Source organism: Gossypium hirsutum, chromosome D09 (assembly GCF_007990345.1).
Source record: "Gossypium hirsutum isolate 1008001.06 chromosome D09, Gossypium_hirsutum_v2.1, whole genome shotgun sequence".
Classification (NCBI taxonomy): Eukaryota; Viridiplantae; Streptophyta; class Magnoliopsida; order Malvales; family Malvaceae; genus Gossypium; species Gossypium hirsutum.
The window spans coordinates 29,952,530-29,966,163 of record NC_053445.1 but is presented as its reverse complement, the minus strand read 5'-3'; the positions used below and the strand labels follow the sequence as shown (position 1 = coordinate 29,966,163).

The window sequence follows — 13,634 nt, the reverse complement described above, 5'->3', positions numbered from 1 at the left end:
ATCTACAAAATTAGAATTCTAAACATCCTAAATAATTAAAAATTCAAATCTAAGAACTTGATTATCATAATAATCATTTAATTCTATTTTTAACAATTGAATTGATTTTTACCAGCTCTTCCAAAGTTCTCATAATTGAATCGGTGTCGAATTGTTCAAACCACAAGTTCCTAATTCAACCGGTTTAACCGGTCCAACTAGTTCAATTAGATAAATTATTAAAAAATTTTGAAAATTAAAAACTACCGAATCAACTGGTTCAACCGATTTTTAGGTCAACCAATCCAACCCTTATTCCTAACTGATATGCCGATTCAGTTCAGAAAAGAGTGTCCAATTCTCGAATGGGTAGAGCATGAATTTTCAAAATACTTACCTTTTGGCTAATTTCTGTCATCTCCTATTCAACTCAGCCATGCACAGAGTTATGAAGCCGACACCATAAAATTTATTGGAAATACATGAACTACTGAAATTTTAAACAACAAAATGGGTAAAGTCTAAACAACAATAGGTTGCTCTCCTTCAAGCTCCGATATCACTATTAACGAATCCGTCATTTCAAAGGACAAAGGTTCTGTTTTAGGATTTGGATTTATGACCTGCATTTGTAACAAAATCATGTATTAGCTACTAAAAAAAATCTGGGTTAGCAGCTGCGTTAGTCGGACTTTTTTATTTTTCTTAAAAAGTATTTGTATCTATGCTCGACATCAAACTTGATTTTTTACACTTGAGATCGAGTTCTACCCGAGTTTTTTTCAAATAAGAATGAAAAAAACTCAATTAAGCTCACAAGCTACTGGAGTCGAGCATTAGATACTTGAATTCAGCTCACTCAACTGCTCAACCTCGAGTTAGAATCGACAATGATTGATCTGAGGTTTAACTTTTTGTCTTTCTTTCAAATCATACCTAAGTAGCTTGTGAGCCCAGGTGTCTTGTTTAGAACGTAGTATCAGACACTGATCTCAAGTCTAGATTAACATAGCCGAGCAGATGTGTACTGTACCTTCTTGTTGTTCTTTATATATCCGATGGCAACTTCTCGCCGCAAACATGCCCTTTCCGATAGCTCCATGAAGGACGGGTTCTCCCCTTCTTTCATGTAGAGGCCAATATCCTGTCAAGAAACATAGTTAAGTAACCTACGACATCAAGAAATGCTGGATTTCCACACGAAAAAGGTGATTCTATCACCATACTGACAAATAAGATGCGTTACCGATCCCAAAACAAGTATACTCAGTTTTTTTTGAAGTTTTCATATATTTGGAGGATCATAATACCATATCCATGTCCAAATATGTCTCAATTATAAATCTCAAACACAAATACTTAAAAACAATGAAAAGTCTGAGTAACTAGCCTAAAAGGGTAACAAAATTCCAGTGCCTTACCAACAAAATAAGAGAGTTACTCCAACTTTTAGTTTTTCTTGAAGTACCAATACCCGATATATATTCGGACATGAACGTAAGAATATAACCTTCCAAAGATCTTCCAAATAGGACTTAGAAAAAAAATTGAATATCCCCATATCAAACATGTTCCGAACTCAATACCTTTATGTATATTTCATCGCCTTCAGCATTCAAAATGTCTTTCCAAACCTCATTCAGTTTGCTGTGTTCGGCCACTGCAATGCACAAAACAGAGTCATTGCTCAAGACAGCACATCGAATGTAAAATACTGCTATAGCAATATAACTTTGAGACCTTGAGCTGTTACGAGACTCATCACTTCCTCTGCTGCGATATACGTCAAGGTTGGCTTGAATCTTGTAATCTGCGGGTTTGGAGGGATATCAACCATATGTGCAAAACCTTAAAAAATTGATGATCATATTATAAGAAATTCTTAAATTGCTTAAATGTGTTACTTGTTTGCCCAATTTTGAGTCGCCAATCTCCGCAACTAGATTTTGGACCTGATGAACAATCAATCCTCTTAATACTTGAGTTTAACTCGGAAATTAAAAGTTCACGACAATGACATTATCATTATATCGCAATGAAACGTACAGTCACTCCAAGTTTGTTGCAAATGTTTTCTGCAAGAAGAAGTGAGTACGCAGATTGCTTGTCTGCCCTCGATGGATCTGAAAAGAAAAATACTTAGCTGGAAGATTACCAACAGAAATATTCTCTATCAGTTACCATTACTTCTGTTACTCAGACATCAGCGGGAGTGTTGGATATGAGTACATGTCCGACACAAATATGTTCAATTTTTTTTTAGATCATATCCCATACTTTAAGAAAAATGAAGAACTTAACATAGATTATTACCTCCGAGAAGCCATTCTCTATCGGAAATCACAAGAATAGAAAAAGGAATATGACCCCCTTTCTTGTGAGAATTTTGTATATCCATTATGGTTTCCTCTAAGTTATCATAGTTCATTGGGTTCCCAATCTGCAGTGCACAAAAATGAAACAATAGATTAGGCAGAAACCTTGAGAAGTTCAACATGATCGACTGAACAAGATCGTACCCTATGGATAACCTCGACATTTTTTAGTTTTCTTTGACCAGACATGGAGCTTGCCTTCTTCCTTTCTTCTAACGGTACGTCTGATAATATTTCCTGTAAATTGCGTATCGACACAAATTATCTAACACTTAACTGATGCAAATGTATCGGAGTTGCTTTTCATCAAGTGTTAAGGTTGAAGAAATAACATGTCAGGAAGAAGAAAAAGCATCCAATTCCAAGACAAGATACTATGGAATCGTGACGGTTAAAATCTGAAAAAGAAGATAAAAGCATACCACAATGCTTCCCAGTCCGAGATAATTATCGTACTCTTCAATCATTTGAACAACATCTGGTCGCCACCCAAGCAAAAGTATGCATTCTTTGGGACCTAGTCTTTGGTCTGATGCCTACTTCGAAACCAAAAGAACATATAACTGGTCTTTTGAAGTATTTAATAGATGCTATCAGTTACCGAACTTATCTCTTTGGGAAACATACCTTTGATCCTCGTTTCTTGGTACGTTTCATGATATTTAACATTCGTTCTTTTCTCAATTCTAAAGCATGAGTTTGGGTCTCCGCATTATTTCTCGAAACTTCTGAAGCTTTTTGCATGTTGGTTACAAGTTGTTGTTTTGCTGTCCTGTTAATAGGGGCAATTAACAATACCTGCATGAATAAAAGAGAAATGCATTAGGAAGGGTGCATGGACCTGAAATTTCGGAAAAGCAATTTTTTCCAAACAAAATCTTGGTAAGTACTTGTATTACTACTCCAAGTTAAGAAATGGACACAAGCTACATTACTCGGACCCGGAGATGTGTCGGATAAAGGTATGTTCAATTTTTTCCATGATGGGCGTGTATTTGGAGGGTTATTGAAAGATCATATCTTCATACCCATGTCTAGATAAGCCTCAGACTAGGTGTCGGACACAAGTACTTAAAAGAAAAAGGAAAAACCAGAGCAACATAGGACACAAGTAGATCGTGAGACTATCTATAGTTGCATACATTCATAAGTATGGAAAACTTTAAATGATTTACTCAAGTTTACAAGACTCGAACTATCAGTATGTTTGTTAGAAAAGTCAATATTCGTGTAGCAAGCAAGATATTCTTGAATTAAAATGGTTATTTCCTCTTCTAAATAGTGTCCCCAAGAACTTGACATTTTTTGTACAATAACATTTTATGATGCCGAATTATGGAACTAGCTTAAAAAAGTTACATATCAAGATGGAAGTTTGAAAAGTCATATAGTCTACATACTTTGTCCATTTCCTGAAGAACTTCATCATCTCCAGGGAGGAAGTATATCCTACCATTCCGATAAAGACCACAAACAACTGCCTGAAAAGAAACCACCATAAGACAATAGCATGGAAGTTCTTCATACCAACAAATACTGAGTTTTAGCATAAAGCATTACCTCTTGAAACCCTTGTCGTATTTGTCTATATGTCAACCCGGTTAGACTCGGAAAATGGTGAAGACTGAATACATTTTCTGCAATATCATGATATAATTAGTTTTCGAGTAGAAATCTACAACAAGAACAAGAAATGGACCCATAGAGTTTCATTTACCGATAGAAAAGACCCTAAGAGAAGAAACTATTAGAAATGACAACATTTTGTAGGTCAAGCCTATGTTCTTCCGACTCTATTGTTTTTTAAGTATCCGTATTTGACACATTGTCTGATACATTTTTAAACATGGGCACATAGATATGACCCTCCAGAGACATGGAAAGACTTAAATATTGCACATACCCCATCTTGGTCACATTATCTATCCAACACTCAAACCCAACACTCATACAGTTTTATTGACCAAGAATAAGAACTACCTAGTTTTAAAAGGTATCTAGATTTACAACCATCCCAGATTATTTAAAAGCAGCAATAAACAGGGAATTTTAATATTTACACTTTAATTGTCTTTCGGACATCAGGAAAATAGAAGTTCTCAACAAGAACTCATATCATACTTTGGTAATTAAGCAAGTGCCTGTAGATCTTTATGAGCCCCTTTTGCCGAGAACATTGAGCAAATAGTTTAGAAGAAACATTTTCCACTGGCTCTACTTTCAGTCCGGAGATTGACTTCAAGAGCTCACATGTATTGGAATTTGAAACCTGCATCAGGGGAAAAAAATGCCAAATTAAACTCGATTTATCTTAGTAGAATAATATTTTGATCCTATGGTGATGCAAATGTGCAGACCTCGACAATCGTGGGAATGGATTCCATCTTGGGAATAGGTTGAAGTGCTAGTACGGAGAGAAACGCATCTGTATCAACTCCATACCTAATCAGTTAAGGAACCGTAGTCACTAAATTTCCCCTGAAGAAGGTGTCTGTATTATGCACCAATTAAAAACAAACATGCAAAAGAATCTGCTAGAAACTAGCATAGCAGAGCTTAATAGCTTCTGCTACAGCTATTATCTTAACTTCATTCCTCAATGCAGTGTGCAACTTTTCCGGCATTCATAGCTTTTAAAGCCTATGTTACTCCGAGTCTAAAGTTTTTTTTTTTTAAGTACCAGTATCTGTTGCATATCCAGACATAGGTATGGGAATATAACCCCCCCCCCCAAAGAGTCTTCAAATACATTCAAATTTAGAAAAATTGAACATATCTGACAAGTCCAAGTCTGTGTAACGTAGTTCCAAACCCTCAAGTCCGAGTTTAAGGGTCAATCACTGCAGTGTAGGTTTGATTTTAGAAACTACTAGTAATCTGACAACTAATACTATAAGTAAAATTCGGCTAAACAAATTATCGGGTAAAAAAGGCTAAACTTTGCATCATGCAGCATTCAAGAGTTAAAATAATCTTGGAGTAATAGGAAATGACATAATGTAACACTAACAAAAGACGATCATCAAAGGAATATATTTCATTTAAGTTGATAGAGGTATTACTGATCTCCTTTTGTCGCAAGAATGATAATGGCGCGTGCCTTATTAGCTGCTGCTCTTTCAAATGATTTCGTCAAACTAAGGCTACAACTGCACAAGTAGAACTAATATTTAAAATATGGAAGCTTAAGACAATTAGAAATTTCATTTATCTCGTGAAAACCAGAAAGGATCATAAGTTTACAGATTTAGCAAAGAAGTGAGTAATTAGCTTGAAGTTAAAAGATATGACAGCTAAATTTTTATCTGGGACTGGGAATGACTATAAAAGGGAAACTAGTTGGGGTTTGTAAATTAGGGGGGAAGTGGACATCATTCCTATACCTCTTTGAAAGGATATCAATATGAATAAGATCCTTGGCAATGTTGTCCGCCAGCTTGTCTATTTGCTTCCTTGGAAGATCCGCCAAAAGAAGAATTCTTTGCCTCCTATGACAGCATTATACAAGTAGAAACCGATAATTACACAAACATACACAAAAAAAGTGGCAGTCTATGTCGCTCCAACTCTTCGTTTTTTTAAAGTACTCGTGTTTAACAAATCTTTGGACAAAAGTACCAAGATATGACCTTCCAAGGACTCTCCAAATATTTGGAATATTTTATAAAAAAATAAAACTACCCATGCCAGACATATAGTTGTATCAGACACTCAGACCTGAGTCTGAGTATCATAGGCAGCAGCATAACAGTTTACCTGACTGTAGCAGTACCTAATCGCACGGCAAATTTGTGATAATTATTTAGCTGCTGTAGTATGAAAGCCAGACGGCTGTTTACACCACAAATGATGATATGATCATTCTCCAAAACTTGCACTTGTGCACCTTCCCGGAGTTTTTGCATGTTGTTCTGTTGCCCAAAATCAAAATGCCATGAGCTTAAGTAAATAATACAAGCACTCAAAAAAAAAAAAAACAAAAGACGTGAAGGTAAAAATTGCTATAGACAAAGTGCTTACTCGGAATTGTTCTGTCATTGTGCTTAACAACCGAGAGTAAAATAATATCCCCCATATAGCAAGAATGAAGCCAAGAATACGTTCGGTTCGCGTTCTTAGCTGTAGTTCAATACATGAATATGTTTTTTGAATTCAATTTTGTAATCACGCAGGCAAAACATATTTGATCATATCTTAAAGCAACCAAATGATTAGATTCATAATGGATCACATACTCTTAAATGGGATGACGATGAAATAAGGCATGACCACGCCTCCCAGCAGCAATCCTCGAGAGATTGTGATTTACCCCTGTGGTTTTCAAGCCATAGCTACCGGATTAGCAAACAAAAGTAGCATTGTAGCTATTTTCCACGATGGAGTTGCAAATTGGCAGCTAGAACATACAACAATGTTGGAGAATGATGAACAATCTGATGCCGAATCAATGAGAAACAACTTAATTACAACATTCACCACAAAAAATACTTACAATTATACAACCTTTCACATAGTCTTATAACTTTGATAAATTCAAGATATATTGAAGTTAAAATGAATAGAAGATGTGATAATGGTAGAAGAAATTCTTGGTTTCAAGCAGGGATGGAGACAGACAGGGTGTTTTTGGCTCGCCTCTCACGACCCAGTTTTTATGTATATATACCTAAATTGTCCCAAAACTTATTTTATTTAACACTTTATCCCTCAAACCCCGACTCCAGAAAGAAAAAATCTGTACTATGCCGCTCCACCCCAAAATTTTGATAATACTGCGTTATACTAATTTAACAATCCAAAACCAATTATATGTTGTCTTACAAGACTTAGATACTATAAGTAAAATATTTAAAATAATATGTATAAAAAAATTAAATGAGCATTTTAGTAAATATTCCGAGACAGGGTGAGCAGATTTTATCTCAATACACCTCACCCCAACCCCAAAAATTGTAGTAAAAAACCTGACTGACCTTGCCTTTGGCATGATTTTCACACACACACAAAAAAAATCCTCTATAGGAGTTTCAAGTACCATGTCAAGACAAACAATATTACAATATAACAGGTATAATTTCCTTTTATTCTTTTGTTTCTTTTTAGTACTGATCAGATTATAAAACTGAATGAAGAGAGGCTAAAAGCGAACATAGTCCGAAGTATAGAAGTTATTGCAGCAAAATTAAACATAACAAAACTTCAGAAACCCTAACATTGCATTTGCCATAACATGCTACAATTATATATAAAATAATATTTAAAAAATCAGGATTAATTGAACATTACCTAAACCTGAAGAAGAGGATTCCACCTACAACAACGAATGAAAAGCATGCTACAAGGAGAGCCAAAAGAAACCTACAAAAAGTTGGAAACAAGTGAATTACTCAATCTTATAACATAAATTCTGAACTATAAGTCCATGTGGTCGAGATGGGAACAAAAGCTATGTTGTTTCGACTCTTACCCAAGTCCGCCACCCATGTCGGATACATATCCAGATGAGGATGAAAATGTAACCTTTCTATAACTCTCCGAATACACAGGAAAAGAATAGAAAACTTTAAGGTATCTGACACTTACACCCAAGTTCGAGCAGCACGGAATCAAGATTGGTTGCTTGGCATAATTTATTCTATTCAGTCAATATTGGCTTTGAAGCATACTTTGTTTATTACTACTCAGTCATAATTAATAACCAAACATCATACTACAGCTTAATTTGACAGTCTCCTAACACCATGTCTTCGGTGTTGAAAAAATTGAACATACCCATGTCCAACAGTTACACCCAAATTCGAGTGAGATAGCTAAGGAGGGTCACCTACGCATGACCTATGTCCGAGTAATGTTGCATAAACTGATCATTCTTAACTGTAGAATAGGCAGTTTTGCACTGATCACCATCAGACTTTTGGTCAATAACAGTGCCTTATTGCTAAGTCTGGCCACTGGCCATAGAAATTGATAATTGGAAAAAACAAAAAGCACCATGACTGCAAATCAAACCCAAAAAAGATCTAGGATGATAAATTTTACTTACGTAGCAATATTTTTGTCCAGTTGAATGTTGAATAAATACAGTATCCGAGAAAAATTCCACCTAATATCTCGAACCGAAGGTAAGGACATGTTCAAGTTAAGAGGCGCCGGTTTATTCAAGGAATTAGATATGCATGCAAGAGGTAAGCTTCTAACAGCCAAATTCCGAAATAGATGTGGAAATAAGTCTTGGACCATCTTTATTAATGTGTTGGCAAAATCTATTTGGATTAGTCTCAGTAAGAAAAATGCCGACAAAGTCCTGATCGGTTTAGCTTGATGACCCTGCAGCTGCAGTGATGACAATCAAGAAAATTTGGCCATTAAACGTTGTAAAGTCATGGCTATACCATCCAAGAATCGAAAACGAATGAGAAAGCAGCAAGTTCTATGAGTCAAATAAAGGTAATGTAGAAATATTTCCGTAAATGAACAGTTACTAGTGCAAGCTTCCACTCAATGACAGCAGCCAAATGCACAAGGTAATTTTGAACAATACCAAATAATTCAGTAAATAGCAAAATTGCATTATTGTAAGATGTACGGAATATTGTAATAAACAATGTCAACAGAGACTTCAATATTCATTTTCTGTAAATAATTCCATAAATGAACGTTTACTAGTGCAAGCTTCCACTACAATGACAGCAGCCAAATGAACAAGGTAATTTCAAGCATCACAACATGATTCCGTAAATAGCAAGATTGCATTATGGTAAGAAGTCCGAATAGCAATAATTGTCGGAAGACTTCTTTAGTCGTTTTCTTGGGAAGAAAGATCTTATGTGGCAAGAACGATCTCCTTGCTTTCGGTTTTCTCTCATTTACATCCATAATCCAAAGTTGAACAAGTACTCTGATTTGTTTTTGTCCTTCCAACTATGTTGCTCTAACTCTTCATTTTGCTTGAAGGACTTTTGTTCAACATCCATGTCGAACACATATTTGAAAATAGGTATGGAAATATGACCTTCCAAGACATGCTCATGTTGCATGATTCCATCAGTTTCACATGTAGGGTGGTTAGTCTGTCACTAGTTTATTGAACAAGAGGGGTCATTAAGCATGGTTAAGCTCATATCTGATCAAGTCCAGACCAAGTTGCCTTATACAAAATTAGCTTCCTTGATTGGGTTTTTCTTCTTTTATTTCACCTTTATTTACTTAAGAGGATTATCATTATGGATGGAAAGAGGAAGACACTTTCGAAACCAAACCGGAGTCATGTTATGGTAGCATGTACCGGAAATTGCTCCACTTGGCTCCACTCCAGAAAATAAAGAAAGACAGAAAACAAACAATCAACTGGTAGATGCATGCAACATTCATAATGAAAACTATCTATTAATACAGAAGATATTCAAAGAATGGAAACAGAAAAATATATAATAACTCTAAGTCATTGCAACAAATTGATAGAACACATCTATTTACAACATCAAGAAAGCATGTTCATATTAACACTTGTAGAATCCGAGATTTAATCCTTACTTGAGAACCATCCAGTAAGTCCATCCTAAAGAATTTAACATTCGAGTTATTTGAACTGCACTCTGAATTATATGTTTCTTTTCTACAAGTAACTTCCCATTTTCCTGTAAGAGAAAAGCTATCATGATTCTTATGGAAAGCGAAAAATTATCTTTTAACTTTCCGAAGGAACAAAACATGAGGCGAATAGGCATAAATGTAAACTAGAAAACACAACTGGAAGTGTAATTATGAGCCTGTAAAACATAAGCTTATCAAACACTAACAAGCTAGGATTAGCTTGCACAATTACGAACCGACCACAAATGTCATGCATACTCATTTGACATAAAAATCTGAAATTCCAAATTTAACTATTCACCTATGTGATAGATATTCAACAAAGGGTGATTAGAACAATAAAAGTTCCACAGTTAACATCAAAAGATAAAGACCAAGCACAACCATCAGTTTGACAAACTCTTAATGCAGATGGCTTGGACTCACCTCCACCGTTTACAAATTTATGCACATTGTTAGATGAAGAATTGTTCAACCAAAAGCTGCATAGTACTGATTTCCGGAAAAATATCATATTCTTCGAGCCTCTAATCCCGTGTGTTCTACAAAAAAAAAAAGATAGAAAAGGTAACTACATAAACTGAAAAAGAAAGGGCAAAACTTCAGACCACATGCTATGTTGGATACGCTGAATAATTATCCAATTGATCAGGCAAAAAGACAAGGGAAGAAAAACCAATTTTGTCTAGATGGAACAGTTTTAACGTCGAATCCACTACTTGCAGAGCCGGCACATCCATGCTACAAGAACTGGTCAACCATTTTGTAGCTTTTTGAAAGTGTAACAGTAAAAATACTTGCTATGTTACTCGGGTTGGGGTGTTAATCCCGAGTATGGATGCGTCCAACAAAAGTATGTTTAATTTTCTAAGTTTTCCATGTATTTGAAGAGTCCTTCGAGAGTCATATCCATATTTGTGTCTGGCCATGTGGAGGACATGAGTATTCAGTTTAACTATAATGCATGCTACTGTGATATATGTACTTTAGAAAACTGTAATGTTATTATTCGGGTTTCGATAATGAGTGCCCTTAGAGCAGTCTTTAAGGTTTAAAAGCGTACAACAGTCAAATATATTCATAAAATTGAAGAGTTTGAGCATCATAGAACATGTTATATATAATGTCAATGTTTCGGAGAGTTAGCAAACTTGGCAGACCAAAAACTCATAAAGGCACACCCCCCCAACAAAAACCAAACCTTTAACAGCATACATAATTATATAGAGAATTAGTCCATTAACATTGAAGAATTAAAGAAAAAAACAGGGTTTGTCTGAATCAATTAAACTAAGTTTGGGGAGGATAATTGGATACAAACCAATTGAACTAACCTTCAGCCCACTCCCTACTAAAGGACAACTGAATGAACTAATTGAAGTAAGTTTAGGGTTTAAAAAATGGAGTGTTTTAAGTTCATAAGACGAGCAGTAATGCATTATTACCAGAAATTCAATGAAACCCAACTTCAATAACGCATGTTTAGAGCAAAGAAAAAGATACAAAAGTACCTAGTAGAAGAGGATGTTTGAGTGAACTTGGAAATTGTTGGAGACAACAACCATGGCTGAGGGCTTTGAAACTGACAAAGATGGATCATCTTTGCTTCACTTTTTTCTTGGTGAGAGGGCCGAAAGGAGAAACAAAATAAAATATTTTAGAAAAAAGAAAACGTGAAAAGTAGATAAACTTTTTGTTATAAGAAAATATGGACAGAAAGTGGAGTTAGATTTTTTTTGGTCTGAAATATGAAGTTTTAAGACAAGAATGAGAACCAAAAAAAATTTGGAAGGAAGTGAAAGTGGACCACTTCATTCGCCGCTGGACTTACTACTTAGAGGCAATAAGCATGTGCTCATTACTTATTAGCCACGTTGTAGAATTTGAGATAAGACACACTAAAATTGTATCTAACTACCCAATGAGATTCATATTCTTCGCAAAAGGTTGGGCCCCGGTTAGATTCGAGTCTGTAATTTTTCACAAAAGGTTGGGCCCAGATTGGATTTGAGTCCCTAATTGTAAGGATTAGGTTTGTTTTTCATTTTAAGTCCATGTTTTGGGTCAGTTTTTGTTGAATTTTTCATCCGTTGTTCGTTGTATTAGATGGACTCTACTAGAGGTGATTATGGGTTGCGCTGCTCGACCCGGCCCGGCCCAATGACCCGTCTAAAAATTAAAAGGGTTCGGGTAAAAATGTATTCTTAAAATATGGGTTTGAGTAAAAAAAGAGGTCCGTTTTAAGTAAAAAAAATTTAGCCCGGGCTCGACCCGGCCCAGCCCGAATTATATATTAAATATATATATTTTATTTTTAATCAAATATATTTTTCATAAACCTTGATGCTGTTTTGGTGCTATTTTGGTGGTGTTTTATTGTTCTTTTGCAACTATTTTATTTTGGTGCTACTTGCTTTGGTTTCAACATAATTTATGTTGTCTGTTGTCGTTTTTAATATTATTTCGATATTGTAAAACTTTTTTTTTATTATTAATTTGGTTATTATTTTAGTTCTAATTTGTTTCAATTTTAATAAAACCACTTCTTATTATATTTTCAATTTGTGTATTGTTTTAAGAATTGTTTTAGTCTCATTTTTTATTTGTTTTTTGTTTTAATATTTGTTTTAAAATTTTGTATTTAATAAAATAAGCTAAAAAAATTTAATATGGGCCAGGCTGGGCCGGGTTCAGGATTAGCAATTTTCTTTCGGGTCGGGCTTGGACAAATTTTTAGGTTCGCCCGGCCTTAAAAATCAACCTAAAATTTTGTCTGGGCCCGACCCGACCCGGCTCATGATCACCTTTATACTCTACATTATAGTTGGTCGGCTTATATTTGTATTTATAACTATTTTTTGAGCCAAATTGTATAGTAAAAATCTAGAGGTAAAAATATGTTCCTAGTGTTTATATTTTTTTATATATTTTAATTAATTTTTATATTTTTATTTTTAAGAATTTAATTGATCTCTTTATTTTTTTAATTTAAAAATTAAGGTACAATTGTTGACATTTTAAAATTTCTTCACTTAAATATGTTGGTGTGGCATTTTAAAATAAAAAAAAAATTAACTGGTAATCTTGTAAAGAAAAAATGACTTTATAATCGATTTGAATTTAACAAGAATTTTAATGGTGTTAGCAATTTTTAAAAATTGATATTAATATTTTAATTAGAATAAGTATTAGACAAACTAATGACATTATAGAAATTGAGGTATCAAATTATATAAAAAATTAAAATATAAAGGTTAAATCTCAAACTTGAGAATAAAAAAATCAAAACTGAAATTTAACTATTATTACATAATATTAAAAAAAAACAAAGGTTTTAATTAACGATGAGGCCTTGTCGTAATTGGTGAAGGTATAGAGACTCTTAGTCTTAAGTGCCTTGGTTCGATAACTACCATATATAATTAAATGTTTAGATTTTTGAATCCCACCATAAGTTGTTGTCATATATAAGTTTTAGTTCAGTTAATCAGTTCATAAAATATTTATGCGATAACATTTTGATTATTGTCCAAGTTTTAATTTATTTGTGCTTTAATAATTTGATTCCACGTTTAATAGTTCGAAGATTATATAGAAATATAAAAAAATAAAAATATTCTTATAATATTAATTACCTTTAAAATAAAGATATTTTAATAATCTTACAATTAAATTAGTGTGGAGTTA

The 13,634-nt window shown here is 34.1% G+C and overlaps 1 protein-coding gene across 2 annotated transcripts; it reads right to left on the bottom strand.

Moving 5' to 3' along the window:
* Nucleotides 1-360: 360 nt before the first annotated feature.
* LOC107891912 (putative ion channel POLLUX-like 2) lies at nt 361-11,750 on the bottom strand. Of its 2 annotated transcripts, XM_016816835.2 has the most exons (24): nt 11,459-11,750; nt 10,374-10,489; nt 9,888-9,991; nt 8,398-8,687; nt 7,641-7,712; nt 6,590-6,665; nt 6,375-6,473; nt 6,111-6,265; nt 5,738-5,842; nt 5,417-5,503; nt 4,712-4,796; nt 4,476-4,623; nt 3,915-3,991; nt 3,755-3,835; nt 2,982-3,152; nt 2,777-2,890; nt 2,499-2,591; nt 2,293-2,419; nt 2,026-2,102; nt 1,884-1,931; nt 1,720-1,789; nt 1,566-1,639; nt 1,013-1,123; nt 361-602 (listed from the first exon to the last, which is right to left on the bottom strand). In XM_016816835.2, the coding sequence occupies exons 1-24, from the start codon at nt 11,545-11,547 to the stop codon at nt 501-503; spliced, it is 2,571 nt and encodes an 856-aa protein (XP_016672324.1). In that variant the 5' UTR covers nt 11,548-11,750; the 3' UTR covers nt 361-500. The 2 variants fall into 2 exon arrangements, with proteins under 2 accessions (XP_016672324.1, XP_040956225.1); XM_041100291.1 differs by lacking the exon at nt 9,888-9,991 and having other exon boundaries at nt 11,459-11,476.
* Between the last annotated feature and the right edge of the window lie 1,884 nt (nt 11,751-13,634).